This window comes from Bos grunniens, chromosome 10 (genome assembly GCF_055505025.1).
Source record: "Bos grunniens cultivar Pamir isolate PY7600 chromosome 10, Bosgru_T2T1.0, whole genome shotgun sequence".
NCBI lineage: Eukaryota > Metazoa > Chordata > Mammalia > Artiodactyla > Bovidae > Bos > Bos grunniens.
This window is the reverse complement of record NC_141174.1, coordinates 52,087,186-52,103,972: the sequence shown is the minus strand read 5'-3', so window position 1 is coordinate 52,103,972 and position 16,787 is coordinate 52,087,186. Positions and strand designations below refer to the sequence as shown.

Below are 16,787 nucleotides of genomic sequence, written 5' to 3'. Positions count from 1 at the left end.
CTTTTACCTCAGTTCAGACTTCACTCTTCAATGCTCACTTCATCAAACTGCCTTAAGTGACTATGAAGTGTAAAAATGGTTTGTAGGTAACATACACATCAGAGACTATACATAAACTTATTCCAATTAAATGTAACATTTACTGTGGTGAGGGGTGCACTCAAGCTAATGATTAACCCATTTTTAACTGACTAATCACAGGCTTGACTGAGCACTGTCAGGATTAAAAGTTTGTGTTCTAGTATCACAATAAAAGCTACCTCTCAAATGCTTGAAATTATTTTTTGGTTATAAAGAATATGACAAAAGAATAGTAAACAGTAAGAATAGAGTACGTAAGGAAAAATAAGTGTCTTTTTTAGTGACCAGAATTGTCCCTACTGTGGCTGAATGTAAAAGAAATCTGTCACATAGCTATCTAAAAAGGCACTCATTAAAGGTAAACATATTAAAGATGCACTACAGGAAAAAACAAAAAGAAACTGTACAATAAATCAACAATTCATAAAATATAATCTGATACGTATAAAATGCAAATTTTTTTCAAAACAACCCTCAGTAAAATCTCTTGCTTCATTTTCATCAGAAAAATAGAAAAATATACAACTTTCTATTTAAAATTTTAGAAAATTTCAACATTTGTAACTCAGAAGAGGGGTCATGGCTAAATAAAGTTGGTTATTCATACAGCTTAAACATAAAAGTTAATAGAGCCTCATATTCCTTTAAAATATAATGAAATCACCAAATGTAGAAGAAAATAAGGACAAACACAATGCAATAGCTTCCATGCTATACTAAATTTAAGGAACAAAATTTTTACCTGAGGCAACAGTTGGATTGTTTTGGTGGTTTTCACTGGTAGAAACAAACAAATCTTCTTCTCCTTCAGTTGATGAGCTGGAAGAGGATTCACTGCTGAGGTCATTCTCACTGGAACTACTAGAACTGGGGAGCAACGCATATTTTCTTCGGGCTAACACTTCTCGTTTTTTCCTCTGCATTAATATCCTCTCTTTTTGTTTCTGTGTCCTCTGGGAGGAATTATTTTTCACAAATCTCTTTCTGCATGGAAGTCTCCTTAATGAACTGCTATGAAAACAGGGTCTTTTCATTAACAATCCTGAAACGGATTCTGTCTCAGTCCGAGGCCACTTATGGGACCGTGAACTATGAGTTCTACTTTTAGCACTCAAAATTGCCTGGGAATGTCTTACAGAGACTTCTTTATCCTCTTCCGAAGTCACAGTATCAGAATCTCCAAAATGTAGACTAGATGAAGGAGAAGAAAGACAATCACTAAAAGAGGAATCATTATCTTCATCACTTGGTGTTTCTAAGTGTTGTCTCAATCCTAATATTCCCTGGTTCTCTTTAGCACAATTTTGCATGTATGAAGGGCCAGCCTGCTGGCTTTTGCGTTTCTTCCTCACAACAACACTTTTTTCTTGCTCTTGTTGGTTACCATTCATGTCCTTCTCTTGTTTTTGAGAATCATCACACAAATGAGAGAATTCATTCCCCACTTTACTATTAATCATCTCAACTCCAGCAGGAAAACTTTTGGCTGCCCCGATGGGCTCTGGATGCAAGAGGATCCCTTTCAGACTCTCCTGTGTCTTTGGTGCATCAGAAGGAATCTCACTCTTCATATCCACTTTTAAGGTATACAGCTTGTTATATTCAGGAGTCCATTGAGACATGGGAAACTTTAAGGAAGGCCTAGAAGACACAACATGATATTTAAAAGATTGTCAATGTGTTTTATTATAATATTTAAAGAGTTCTCATATTCCCCTGAGAATATTCCTGTGCGTGTGTGCTAAGTCACTTCAATCATGTCTGACTCTCCGACTCTTTGTGATTCCATGGACCGTAGCTCATAAGGCTCCTCTATCCATGGGATTCTCCAGGCAAAGATACTGAAGTAGGTTGCCATGCCCTCCTCCAGGGGATCTTTCCAACCTAGGGATCGAACCCACGTCTCTCAAATCTCCTGCATTGGCAGGCAGGTTCTCTATCACAAGCGTCAATTGGGAAGCACGAATATTCCTGTAATAGGGCAGAAATGCCTTTTTCTCATCAGGATATAAAATGGCTATAACAAGTCGTTTTTCTCTGATAACTCTTACAGATCCAATTTTTAGAATGGCATTGAAACATGTGAAATGTCATGTATGAAACGAGATGCCAGTCCAGGTTCAATGCACGATGCTGGATGCTTGGGGCTGGTGCACTGGGACGACCCAGAGGGATGGTATGGGGAGGGAGGAGGGAGGAGGGTTCAGGATGGGGAACACATGTATACCTGTGGTGGATTCATTTTGATATTTGGCAAAACTAATACAATTATGTATGGTTTAAAAATAAAATAAAATTAATTAAAAAAGAAAAAAAGAAACAGAGTAAAGATCATAGAACATAGAACATAAGTCTACTTCAAATCTTATATTAATCAAAAAGCTGATCTTATTGTATCTTCCTAACATCAGCAGCATAATGTATTTGGTCAAAATCAAACAACTTCTCCAAAACCTATTATAGTAAAAACAGATAAAAAGATCAGAATTCAAAAGACTTTGATTAGTCAATAATGTTTTTCTTTTGGTATCACATTTTAAAGTGATAATTATATCAAATACTTTCTGTACATCTTGATGGTTACTGTGATAGATGGATTACTATAAATAATGAATATGAATATAGCTTCTCTTTCATGGTTCTTTCCTTCACACTACTCTAGTCTCTTAATGAGACTCAACTCACCAACAGACAGTAGGCACAACTACTACATTTCATGAAGTTTTAGATAGATACATACAGAAAGAAAAAAGCCAAGACTGAGTTGCTTCAGATCACTCAGTTAAAGCAACACAGGAGAACATAAAAATCAAACTCTACAGCCAATCTAAAAACCTAAATCACTGTATCTCTAAAATTATGAGCTGCACATCTGGGAAGCCCTAACAAGAGAACCTGAAATTAAAACATCTACACCAAAGCAGTGTATATACAAAAACGGTGATAATGTAAGGTATTAAATATCATGACTCGGAATAAATTCTTGGGATGGGAGATGGGAAGGAGGTTCAAGAGGGAGGGGACACATGCATACCTATGGTTGATTCATGTTGATTATAGCAGAAACCAACACAATATTGTCAAACAATTATCCTTCAATTGAAAATAAATAAATTTTTAAAAACAGAAATATACTCATTTAAAAGGTAGTTAATAAGATAAATGAAGACCTTTATTAGTGCTAAAAATGATTTAAACAATGTTAACAATTTTAACAAGATTTTATTGAAGTATAACAAAAATACATGTATTCTAAGTTTACAGCCAATGAATTCTCACACATTTATGTAACTAGCTCCAAGATCAAGAAACATAAGATAACTAGCATTCCAGAAATCCCCTTCCAGTCACTGCACCCACCAAGAGTTTTAACCATTATCCTAACTTCTAACACCACAGATGATTTTTGTACTTAACACCCACTTTGTAAACTACTTCCAGAAAAAAGAGGAAAACAAGATAGATATTTAGTAGCAAGATTTTCTCCACAATTGACAGTTACAGGAATAAACAACATCATAGGTATATGTTTTTGTTTGTAACTTCTTAATTATGGCATACAAATGCACATACCACATGCTGCACCATAACTTCTCTCCCTTACTCCACACTTCTCTCCCTTACTCCCTTCCCACCTTGAATTGGGCAGACAAAATTCACCAAAAATCAGAGCAGAGTTAACAAAGAGTTAAAATTGAAACAACCTATTTCTATACGAAGCTATCAAAATCTCTATCTTCTTCAAGGGCAGGTAGTGTTGTATCCAAGATCAATCATCAAGCCCCGTCTGGACTTCAGCAGGATCAGCAGTAAAGGAGGAACAAAAGATGGGTTTACATACGTGTAGAGCAATGAGCAAACTGTAAGAGGCAGCCAGTCGTACAAGGATCACCATAGTTAAATGCAAGAAAAACAAGTCACAGTAAGGCACAGGTATATGTGATTCAAGATTCAAGCAGGTCCCACTAGGAGAGCTACAAAAAAAAAAACTACAGATAATAACAAATGTTGACAAGGAAGTAAAGAAACTGGAACTCTCACACATTGCTGGTGGGAATGTAAAATGGTACATATACTTTGGAAAAGTAGTCTGGCAGTTTCTCAAAAGATTAAACACAGAGTTATCATATGATCCAGCACTTCCACTCCAAGGCATAACCTAAGAGAAATGAAAATATATATCCACACAAAACTTTATACACAAATATTAATAGTACCATTATAGCCACTCACAAGAGCCAAAAAGTGTTAACAAATGTCCATCAACTGATGAATAAGTAAGTCCACAAAATTGATTAACACTCAATCATCAAAAGAAATAAAGTACTGATTCACTTTACAACATTATACGGACCTCAAAAACACTATGCTAAAAAAAGGTCATAGAAGACCACTTATTTAAAGACTCCTTGATGACTGTTCAACTCAGTGAATATTCTAAAAACCACTGAGTTCAGTACACTTAAAGTGAGATGTGTATGGTATGTGAATTATATCTCAATAAAGCTGTTGTCAAAAAGTAAAGCCATAATTAAGAAGGCATCAGATCGTTACGACCACCCTCTGGGTCTTGGTAAAGCAGATCCTGAGAGGCAATAAAAATCTGCCAAAGAACAAGATAAATTCTGAGAAGAGGAATCCATAAGAGAATTTACAAAGAAATGATTCACAGCATAATTTACTAAATTCAATTTCTTTTCCATTAGTTTATGCCCCGAGGCCAAAAAAATGAACTCTTTGTTAACTCTGCTCTGATTTTTGGTTAATTTTGTCTGCCCAATTCAAGGTGGGAAGGGAGTAAGGGAGAGAAGTATGGAGTAATGGAGAGAAGTTATGGTGCAGCATGTGGTATGTGCATTTGTATGCTAGTAACTGTTCTCTCCACTGTCACGCAGTCCTTAGATGCAATATTAACATCCCATATTATGTTCTTGAGTACAAATGTATGCTCTACTTTGAACTAAGAAAAAGAAGGGGAGCAAGGTCGTGAAAAGAAATAAATATCAATTCTATATTTTTTAACTAAAAAAGCAACAAAATTGACACAAAGGATCAATAAAGAATGCTCTGAACTACTTGCCATTTAATAAGATTACCATCTAGTATTTTATTTCTGTAAAAATCATTGGTTGATCTAATTTATAAAGGTAATTTTGTACTAGATATATCTAGTTCCTTGGCCCTATTGTGAATGGTTTGATATTATACAGTGTTTCAATACTGAAACCATAATACTAGTTCTTCTTTGTACTGGTTTGATTCAATCACTTTACTGCTATTCATAACAGCAGCATAACAATTACGCCTGATATTAGTTTGGGATACAGAATGAGTAGTAAATCCTGCATGAAAGAAGATAACAGCTAAAAAGGCTAACTTTCAAAACTAAAAATTAGGGTTAGGATTTACATTATAAATTAGGGTTTTTTACATTTACATTATAAATCACATTATAAATTAAGTTTATATATTTTACATTATAAATTAAGTTTATGTGACGGTATAAGTTTAATAATGGGGGTAAAAATCCACTAACTTTATCAATACAACTTTCAGGAACTGTTACTTCAATACAGTGATAAAGTTTAGAAAGAGTCATCATTTTTGGTATGAAACTTCACTACCAATGATAAATATACTTTTTTATGATTAACACAATATTTTAAATTTTTAAATAAAAATAATTTTACAGAACTCTAAAGGAACAAGATTTTAAAAGGAATAAATAATTTTGAATTTTCTATTAAAGTTTTAGAAGTTTTCAGAAAATGAACTAGAAACAAGTTTGCCCTTTATTTTCTTTCATATGTGAAAGCGAAAGTCGCTCAGTCGTGTCCAACTCTTTGTGACCCCATGGACTTTACAGTCTATGGAATTCTCCAGGCCAGAATATTGGAGTGGGTAGCCTTTCCCTTCTCCAGGGGATCTTCCCAACCCAGGTCTCCCGCAGTGCAGGCAGATTCTTTACAAGCTGAGCCACAAGGGAAACCCAAGAATACTGGAGTGGGTAGCCTAACCCTTCTCCGACCCAGAAATTGAACTGAGGCCTCCTGCATTGCAGGATTCTTTACCCACTGAGCTATCAGGGAAGCCCAGAAGCCCCTTTCATATAATTAAATGGAAAAAAAAAGAAAGAAGATATAGGATAATGAAGATACAGGACAATGGAGTTTAGAACTGTCAGACTCTGAAACAAGTCTGCTCAAGATCACTATCTCCCCTGAAATGGTAAAGAGGAAGCAGGAAGCACAGAGAGCACCAAGTTTACATTTAGAGTTCACATGGTCTGACTATCTCATCTAAGGCTTACTCTGTGAATGCAAAAGTCTTGTGCCCCACCCTCCTAGTACAAACTTGACCTCAAATGACTTAGGGTAGAGAACTAGTCAACTAACCAAACCACCAAGAGGAACATTTCAACACAAAGATATTTTATATCTCCAAAATATTCTAGGAAGCTAGAGGAAATAAAGGCATTACAATAATAACAAAAAAATTTATAGCGAATTTAAGAACTTCAGGAAAATATTAAGGAAAAAGATATACTCAAAGGATACCGAGATCAAATTGAGGAACCAGAGATCAAATTGTCAACATGCACTGGATCACAGAAAAAGCAAGAGAATTCCAGAAAAACATCTACTTCTTCTTCACTGACTATGCTAAAGCCTTTGACTGTGTGGATCACAACAAACTGGAATATTCTTAAAGAGATGGGAATACCAGACCACCTTACCTGCCTCCTGAGAAACCTGTATGCAGGTCAAAAAGCAACAGTTAGAACCAGACATGGAACAACAGAGTATGCCAAAGCTGTATGTCAAGGCTGTATATTGTCACCCCACTTATTTATCTTATTAGAAGAGTGAAAGAAGTGAAAGTGAAGTTGCTCAGTCATGTCCAACTCTTTGGGACCCCATGGACTGTGGCCTACCAGGCTCCTCCGTTCATGGGATTTTCCAGGCAAGAGTACTGGAGTGGGTTGCCATTTCCTTCTCCAGGGGATCTTCCCTGACCCAGGGATCAAACCCGGGTCTCCCGCATTTGCAGGTAGATGCTTTACCCTCTAAGCCGCCAGGGAAGTCAGAGTACATCATGTGAAATGCTGGGCTGGATGAAGTTCATGCTGGAAGCAAGACTGCTGGAAGAAACATCAATAACCTCAGATATGCAGATGATACCACTCTAATGGCAAAAAGAAAAGAGGAACTAAAGAGCCTCTTGATGAAGGTGAAAAGAGGAGAATCAAAAAGCTGGCTTAAAACTCAACATTCAAAAAACGAAGATCATGGCATCTGGTCCCATCACTTCATGGGCAAATAGATGGAGAAACAATAGAAACAGTTAGACTTTATTTTCTTGGGCTCCAAAATCACTGCAGATGGTGACTACAGCCATGAAATTAAAAGACGCTTGCTCCTTGGAAGAAAAGCTATGACAAACCTAGACAGCGTATTAAAAAGCAGAGACATTATTACTTAGCTAATAAAGGTCCATATAGTGAAAACTATAGTTTTTCTAGTAGTCATGTACGGATGTGAGAGTCGGACCATAAAGAAGGCTGAAGTAAAAGTCGCTGTCATGTTTGACTCTATGAGACCCTCTGTATAGTCCATGGAATTCTCCAGGCCAGAGTACTGGAGTGGATAGATGTTTCCTTCTCCAGGGGATGTTCCCAATCCAGGGACTGAACCCAGGTCTTCTGCACTGCAGGCAGATTCTTTACCAGCTGAGTCATCAGGGAAGCCCAAAGGAAGAAGGTTGAGTGACAAAGAATTGATGCTTTCAAATTGTGATGCTGGAGAAGACTCTTCAGAGTCCCTTGGACAGCAAGGAGATCAAACCAGTCAATCCTAGAGGAAATCAACCCTGAATATTCACTGGAAGGGCTGATGCTGAAGCTCCAATACTTTGGCCACTTGATGCAAAGAGCCAATTCATTAAAAAAGACCCTAATCCTGGGGAAGACTGAAGGCAGCAAGAGAAGGAGATGACAAAGGATGAGATGGTTGGATGACATCATTGACTCAATGGGTATGTGTCTGAGCAAACTGCGGGAAATAGTGAAGGACAGGGAAGCATGGCGTGCTGCGATCCATGGTGTTACAAAGAGTAGGAAGCAACTTAGCAACTGAACAACAAAAGATACTGAGTGAAAGGGAAGCTTGTAATCCACATTTAAGTGGGGTCACTGACAAAAAGGAGTAGTCAACCAAAGTTAAGTGTTTTCATTTGTGTACTAAAAAGACCTGGATTCAAGTCTCTGGTTGTGACTAGCTGTGTAACCTAAGTAAACTACACTGTTTCTCGTCTATAAAATTGGGACAATAATAGTATTGACCTTGTAAAAGTACTTTAAGGGTTAAATGAGAGTACCTACCACAGTGCCTAGCATAATGGCTGTTATTCCTGTTTCAGAGCAGCAGTTATACACATAAGGTACACAATGTTTAAGGTCTCCCCTTATAACTAAAAATAAATGAAATCCTCAGAGTCAAAGAAAGGCATAAAATCATCTGTTCCTACAGAACCTTAAAGTATAGAAATAAAGGACAAAGATTTTTTGGCATAAAACCTATGAACGCTAAAAATCCTATGATACTGTATGGCAGAAACCAGCACAATACTGTAAAGCAATTTTCCTCCAATTAAAAAATAAATTTAAGAAAACAATATTCGAAACTCTCCTTTACTATGCAGGATTAGCTGAGGAGCAAGATGCTTCAGCTCCCTAATTTATCTAATACAAGACATACTACTTTTGGAAAAAGAAAAATGCCTTTCAAATAATAGGTTTCTATTACTCAGTGAACTTAATGATTTTCTTGTTTGTCTTGTTTAAAGTACTCTAAAATCCCTAAATATTAGTCATCAAAGAAAAAATCTGCTAGGACCTATTTAGGTCTCCTATCAGTACAAACCGGGTGGAGTTCAATATATTGTAAAGAGTCTACTGCTGTAGTCATGATTGTGTTATTATCATGGCCAGTAGCAAAATGAAGGGTGGATCTATCCTGCCAAGTCTGAAGAGTATCTGGCAGTCAGTTTCAACTGGTTAGGAAGGCAGTATTGCAAATTATAGAGTACAATGCACAAATGTCTAACATGGCTGGCTTGGACTCTGGAGTTCATATTACAACATGTAATGTGAGATATAAAGATATTGCTAATTACCTATTATATAAAATATATTCTATCAAGAAAAAAATGAAAGCATCAACAAAAAAAAGGTCTATATGCAATAAACTATAGAAATGTACAACACACTCCTCGTAAGTGGAGAGATACCACATTTCTGAATACGCAAACACTCCAAATTGGCTCTGTTACAAATTAGAAGATAAATTTTTAAAATTTTATCTTAAGATTAATTCAAATTCATACTGTCTACATTCAGTTTCTCATCATTTTGCTCACTGGAAATTTCAAATAACATTTAATTAAAAATAACAGCAACTGTATGGCTATGTGTGTAACTGAGGAGGGTAGAAGTGAAAGGGTAAATCTGAACTCAATTTTTTTTTTCCTTTTTTAAAATCAAGCAATAATTTTACAACAAAGACAAAATTAGGGTATGTCCTGTTATCACTTATATGTAGAACCTAAAAAATAAAACAATGAGTGAATATAATAAAATAGAAATAAGACTCTCAGATACAGAGAACAAAGTAATGATTACCTGCGGGGAGAGGGAAGGAGGGAGAGCAAGACAGGCATAGGGGATTAAAAGGTACAAACTACTCTGTATAAAATAAATAAACTACAAGGATATATTGTACAGCACAGGGAAATACAGCCATTATTTTAAAGTTATTTTATAATAACTTTAAACGCAGTATGATCTATAAAAATACTGAACCACTATGTTGTACACCTGAGACCAAAATATTATCAATAAACTACACATCAATTAAAAATTAAGGGCATAAGCATAAAATAATCTACTATGCAGCCTTTGAAAATGAAAAAGCCTCTGTACAATAGTTTTTTTGGTTTTTTTTTTTTTCATTTAAAATAAGTTTATTCTGGTGAAATTTATTTATTTATTTATTTATTTTCTTTTTCTAATTTTATTTTATTTTTAAACTTTACATAATTGTATTAGTTTTGCCAAATATCAAAATGAATCCGCCACAGGTATACATGTGTGTTTTTTAAAAGCAGATTGCAAATAAGTCTGTTAAAATGTTTTCCTTTTTTATAAAATAACTTATGTTTATACATGCATGGAGAAAATACAGAAAAATACACACTTAGTTTGGGACTGTAATTGTGGACGGAGATTTAAAGCACAGGTTAGGAGCATATGTGTTTTTATGTTATAGATTTCTGCACAGTTTGAATTTTTTATAAAATGATCATTTGCCACTTTTGAAATCAAAGTACAAGAATTTTTAAGGGAGTGAAAAATAAGAACTGACTATATTCTATTTTTCCTCTAGACTAGGACACAACTTTGTTATTAGCAGATTTCTATATAAATCAAATATATAATAGTATGATTTTTATGAGAATCTTGGCTAAGCATAAAATTTCTCCTTAGTGACCAGAAATGACCACCTGTCCTGGACGATTTAATAACAAAATAAGGCAGAAACTGATAGATGGCAATTAACTATTGGCAAATTTGAATGAAGTTGTCAAATTTGAGAGTTGATTATCCTTTTTAGGTAATGATACTACTCTACAGTCCTAGGCATGTTGTTTCTGAACTTATCTCTATGAAGAAAATTTTCATGCTTGGAAAGTAATAATCCATCATAAAACCATTTCACAAAATCTTTCACCAATTAAAGCATGATAATTATTATTATTGAGTTAAATGAAAAGTATCAGTAAAAAGCCAAAAAATGTGCAAGGAAAACAAACCTCCACAATCTTGCATTCAAGTAATCAATCTATCAGCTTTCAAAAGGCTTCAAATTTACAAACGACTCTTAGAGATTACTATTATTTAAACTTTCACTTTCCAAAACTGAACTTCAAATGGCCTCCAGGTTTCCTTGGCGATTGGAACTCAGTGAATTGAGAATTCTTTATTTTTTTAAAGTGACAGAGGCCAACAAAAAGACTTTTTATAAGTGGAACGATATCTACTTTAATTTGCCTAATATCTTATCAAAATTTAACAATATGCAAGAGCTAAATGTAGAATTAAACTATATTGCTAAATAAGATCTGAAATCTTCACCGGAGCATATTTAACATTTTGAACTAATTTTTGTCAGTAATTTTAAGAGATTTGGTCTTTTACTTATGAATAAACAGTCATATATGTTGAATGATGCCAAAGAAGTAAGGAGAAATAAAAAAATACAAAAATAAAAATTACTGTGATTATGCAAGACTCTGAAGAGAACCTCAACAAAGCAGTGAGCACATCCTTGTGAGAAGCAGGAAATACTATTTAAGATAGGTAGGGTGGATCCAAATGATGGTAGGCTGAGAAAGTCAAAATGAAAATTTCTCACTGATACAGTGTATGCACAGTTATTCAATTAATTACAGAATGGCTACAAGTCTACATCAAAAGCAAATGCAATGACCAGTTAAAGTGCATACACAAGAATCACTACCTATGATGGGCTTTATGGTTCTGCAGGCAGAATATAAATAAGATACAACAATAAAAAACGTGCAAGGAAAAGACGAGACCAGGGAGAAGGCTTTGCAGTGGTGGGGACAAAAGGTGGTTTTAGGAGTGGAGGGTCATGTGAAGGAAGGAGAACTTATTTACCAAATCAAGGGCTACATATCCAGCATCAACCAAACTTGAGCCAAAATACCAAAATATGAACTTAAAGCCTTCAACATTTTTTCAGAGCACTGCTCAACAAGCGAGCCAGAACCACAAACTGTAGAACACTACAGAATTATGCTATTTCGGAATGAATGTTGTTTTTTGCTGATACCGCACTTGGTCCTAAACTTCATACTCCCACCCAAGCAAATACTCATGCTAAAATATGCTATATATTTATAATTCAGTAACTTATACTTCCTTTGCATAAAATCAAGTTTTATCATGTTGTTGAAATAACTCCCCTTTTCTCTTTCTATAAGGCAGAAATAAATACTCCGTTTATTTGGAAGTCAGATTTATAGTAACTTTAACTCCTGAGAACAGAACCTAAAGGGAAAATATTCTATGAAGGTTAAAAATAATTATCAGGAAGGTCACATGCAATTAAATATTCAGAAACTATTATTTCATATTTAATACTAATAAGCTTTTATATTATTTTATATTTAATGCTCATAAGCTAATACTAATAAGTACTGTTTGGATTTAACAGATGTAATACTGGTGGCAGCACCTAAAAATTAAAAGACAGAAGAACTAAAGCACTTGTCCCAATAACTAAAGAGTCAGCAGTTTGTCTACATTAAATAACATTATTTATGTGAAAAGATTCTGAGGGCAATACTGAAATAGAGCAAAGAATAAAAGCTCATGTTCTGAATCATGATTCTGAGCCCTCCAGAAGACAGACTGTTCTCAATAAAAGAAGCATACAGCATGTTTCAGACATATTTATAATAATATGGGTAATTTTTAGTTGCTTACCATGGTTAACATGGTTACATGTCAACTGTGACTAACAATATCATCTTAATTTTTATTGAAAATGTACAAGATGACAATGTCAATAGTACAAAAAAAACTGCAAATAAATTCACAAAAATGGTAAAAGCATAAAGTTTTTAAAAATACAAAATATCTTCAAAATATGAAACTATATTCATAACATGCAAAGTTTCTTCAACTGATAAAGAAAACACAGGTGACTTCTATCTATAATGTCTTTTTTTGAGAAATTCAGAGAGCAAAATAACCAAATAGAAAAAAAGGAAAGAGATTCAGCTTTGTTATTTAAAAACTTTAATCCCTAGAGGGTATCATTCCTTAGATCTAAGTTGCTAACTATAAGTAGGAGAACAAAGGCTGAACTATAGAATTTTTAAAAGACAAGAAATTGTAAAGTTCAGAAAACCTGTGAGTATCACTGACTCTTTAACTGTTACAAGGATGAACTCTGCTGTTCTGACTAAAACCTTTTCAGAGAGCTACAGTTACTATTTCAAATCAGGTTTTCCAAGATAATTCAACAATAAACTCTTTGCATGATCCAGGTCCATCCATTTTCTAAAATATTTAATAAAGTTTCAAGGAAGAAACAGATTTAAAAGCTCCAATTTCCATTACTTGGAACCCAAGTCCAGCAAAAGCAATTTGGAAAAAGGCTCCAACCTTCCTAATCTTTTAACTGCCCTGACAATCTGCAAATCATTACCAAAAATTTCAGCATTATGGAAAAGAAAGGTAAGACTGAAATAACAGCAGTTACGGCAAAATAATACAAATATTATTGATGATGACAGCAACAAAGATGAAAATGATGGAGAGGAACAGGCTCTAAGAAGACTGCAATTTCTTTAAGCAGAAGTTCTCAAACACACTTCTTTGTCCATTGCAGGTTTCTTGATGATACCATTTCTTTTTGCATCCAGAGAGTTCATTTTAAGTTCAGAATAAAACAGAAGAACCTAATGATTCATCCCTATTTGGATGCCCTACAGCAAGCATGCCTTAAAGCTTTCTAACTTTAAAAAAAACACTTCGAAGTACTTTTGAAAAGCTGCTTTTTATGACTCCACAGCAAAAGACAAAGTCAACACACACAGATACTACCAAGTGCATGCTCAGCCTCTCAGTCATATCCGACTCTCCAACTCTTGGTGATTCCATGGACTGCAGCCTGGCAGGCTCCTCTGTCCCTGGTATTCTTCAGCCAAGAATACTGAAGTGGGTTGTCATTTCCTTCTACAGGGGATCTCCCAGACCCAAGGATCAAACCCAGGTCTCCTGAACTGCAGGCGGATTCTTTACCACTGACCCACCAGGGAAGCCAAATACTTCAACTAATAAATGTATCTCCTGAATTAAAATGTTCAGCAACCATACATTAATAATCAATATATACACAAAGCACACATGTGCCCAGATGTGTATGTGACTGTGTTTTAATATGCTTTTGTGATACAAAGAGTAAAGGAAAGAAAACTTATTATACCACATGAGAACAGCTAGGTAGTACTTCCAAGCACTAAATGTTACAGTGTCTTAATCATTAAATACATACAGTGGAAGTGAGAAATAGATTAAAGGGCCTAGATCTGACAGTTAGAGTGCCTGATGAGCTATGGAATGAGGTTCGTGACATTGTACAGGCGACAGGGATCAAGACCATCCCCATGGAAAAGAAATGCAAAAAAGCAAAATGGCTGTCTGGGGAGGCCTTACAAATAGCTGTGAAAAGAAGAGAAGCGAAAAGCAAAGAAGAAAAGGAAAGATATACACATCTGAATGCAGAGTTCCAAAGAAGAGCAAGAAGAGATAAGAAAGCCTTCCTCAGCGATCAATGCAAAGAAATAGAGGAAAACAACAGAATGGAAAAGACTAGAGATCTCTTCAAGAAAATCAGAGATACGAAAGGAACATTTCATGCAAAGATGGGCTTGATAAAGGACAGAAATGGTATGGACCTAACAGAAGCAGAAGATATCAAGAAGAGGTGGCAAGAATACACAGAAGAACTGTACAAAAAAGATCTTCACGACCGAGATAATCACGATGGTGTGATCACTCACCTAGAGCCAGACATCCTGGAATGTGAAGTCAATTGGGTCTTAGAAAGCATCACTACGAACAAAGCTAGTGGGGGTGACAGAATTCCAGTTGAGCTATTCCAAATCCTGAAAGATGATGCTGTGAAAGTGCTGCACTCAATATGCCAGCAAATTTGGAAAACTCAGCAGTGGCCACAGGACTGGAAAAGGTCAGTTTTCATTCCAATCCCAAAGAAAGGCAATGCCAAAGAATGCTCAAACTACCACACAACTGCACTCATCTCACACGCTAGGAAAGTAATGCTCAAAATTCTCCAAGCCAGGCTTCAGCAATATGTGAACCTTGAACTTCCTGATGTTCAAGCTGGTTTTAGAAAAGGCAGAGGAAGCAGAGATCAAATTGCCAACATCCGCTGGATCCTGGAAAAAGCAAGAGAGTTCCAGAAAAACATCTATATCTGCTTTATTGACTATGCCAAAGCCTTTGACTGTGTGGATCACAATAAACTGTGGAAAATTCTGAAAGAGATGGGAATCCCAGACCACCTGATCTGCCTCTTGAGAAATTTGTATGCAGGTCAGGAAGCAACAGTTAGAACTGGACATGGAACAACAGACTGCTTCCAAATAGGAAAAGGAGTACGTCAAGGCTGTATATTGTCACCCTGTTTATTTAACTTATATGCAGAGTACATCATGAGAAATGCTGGACTGGAAGAAGGACAAACTGGAATCAAGATTGCCGGGAGAAATATCAATAACCTCAGATATGCAAATGACACCACCCTTATGGCAGAAAGTGAAGAGGAACTCAAAAGCCTGTTGATGAAAGTGAAAGTAGAGAGTGAAAAAGTTGGCTTAAAGCTCAACATTCAGAAAACGAAGATCATGGCATCCGGTCCCATCACTTCATGGGAAATAGATGGGGAAACAGTGGAAACAGTGTCAGACTTTATTTTGGGGGGCTCCAAAATCACTGCAGATGGTGACTGCAGCCATGAAATTAAAAGATGCTTACTCCTTGGAAGGAAAGTTATGACCAACCTAGACAGCATATTCAAAAGCAGAGACATTGCCAACAAAGGTTCGTCTAGTCAAGGCTATGGTTTTTCCTGTGGTCCTGTATGGGTGTGAGAGTTGGACTGTGAAGAAGGCTGAGCACCGAAGAATTGATGCTTTTGAACTGTGGTGTTGGAGAAGACTCTTGAGAGTCCCTTGGACTGCAAGGAGATCCAACCAGTCCATTCTGAAGGAGATCAGCCCTGGGATTTCTTTGGAAGGAATGATGCTAAAGCTGAAGACTCCAGTACTTTGGCCACCTCATGCGAAGAGTTGACTCATTGGAAAAGACTCTGATGCTGGGAGGGATTGGGGGCAGGAGGAGAAGGGGACGACAGAGGATGAGATGGCTGGATGGCATCACTGACTCGATCGACGTGAGTCTCAGTGAACTCCGGGAATTGGTGATGGACAGGGAGGCCTGGCGTGCCTCGATTCATGGGGTCACAAAGAGTCAGACACGACTCAGCGACTGATCTGATCTGATATACTGTGTGACTGTGTGTTTTATCATGTTTTTGTGATATAAAGAATAAAGGAAAGAAAACTTATTATTACAGGAGAACAGTTAGGTAGTACTTCCAAGTACTAAACACTGCAGTGTCTAAATCATTAAATATATACTACAAGTACATTAAGACAAAACACCAGAATTAAGCCATTTCTTCTTCTTTTTTTTTTTTCCCTGAGAAAAGCCAGCATAAAGCACTTTTCTTCTTATGCAAACTAGGAAATCTTTGGTCCCAACCTTGATAATCTTGGTTTGGCATTAGACCACAATGAATCTTCTTCAGCTAGAATGTATACCAAACCAAAGAATTCATGTGTTATGGACTGAACTGTGTCCCATCTAAATTTATGTTGAAATCCTAGCCCACAGTATCTCAAAATGTGACTAGATAGAGGGCCCTTTTACTTCTTTAGAAGCAATTAAGATTAAATGAGGTCATTATGAGTGGGCCCTAATCCAATTTGACTGGTGTCCTTTATGAAAAGAGGAAATCTGAACAGTCATA

The 16,787-nt window shown here is 36.0% G+C and overlaps 1 protein-coding gene across 19 annotated transcripts in view; it reads right to left on the bottom strand.

Moving 5' to 3' along the window:
- The window catches only part of RNF111 (ring finger protein 111), a 96,179-nt gene that overhangs the window by 55,271 nt on the left and 24,121 nt on the right, over window positions 1-16,787 (bottom strand). For all 19 annotated transcript variants that reach the window (XM_086321236.1, XM_086321241.1, XM_086321242.1 and 16 more), the window contains exon 2: window positions 824-1,722. In XM_086321236.1, coding sequence (XP_086177362.1) covers window positions 824-1,703 — 880 coding nt within the window. In that variant the 5' untranslated portion in view covers window positions 1,704-1,722. The remainder of the gene's footprint in view (window positions 1-823; window positions 1,723-16,787) is intronic.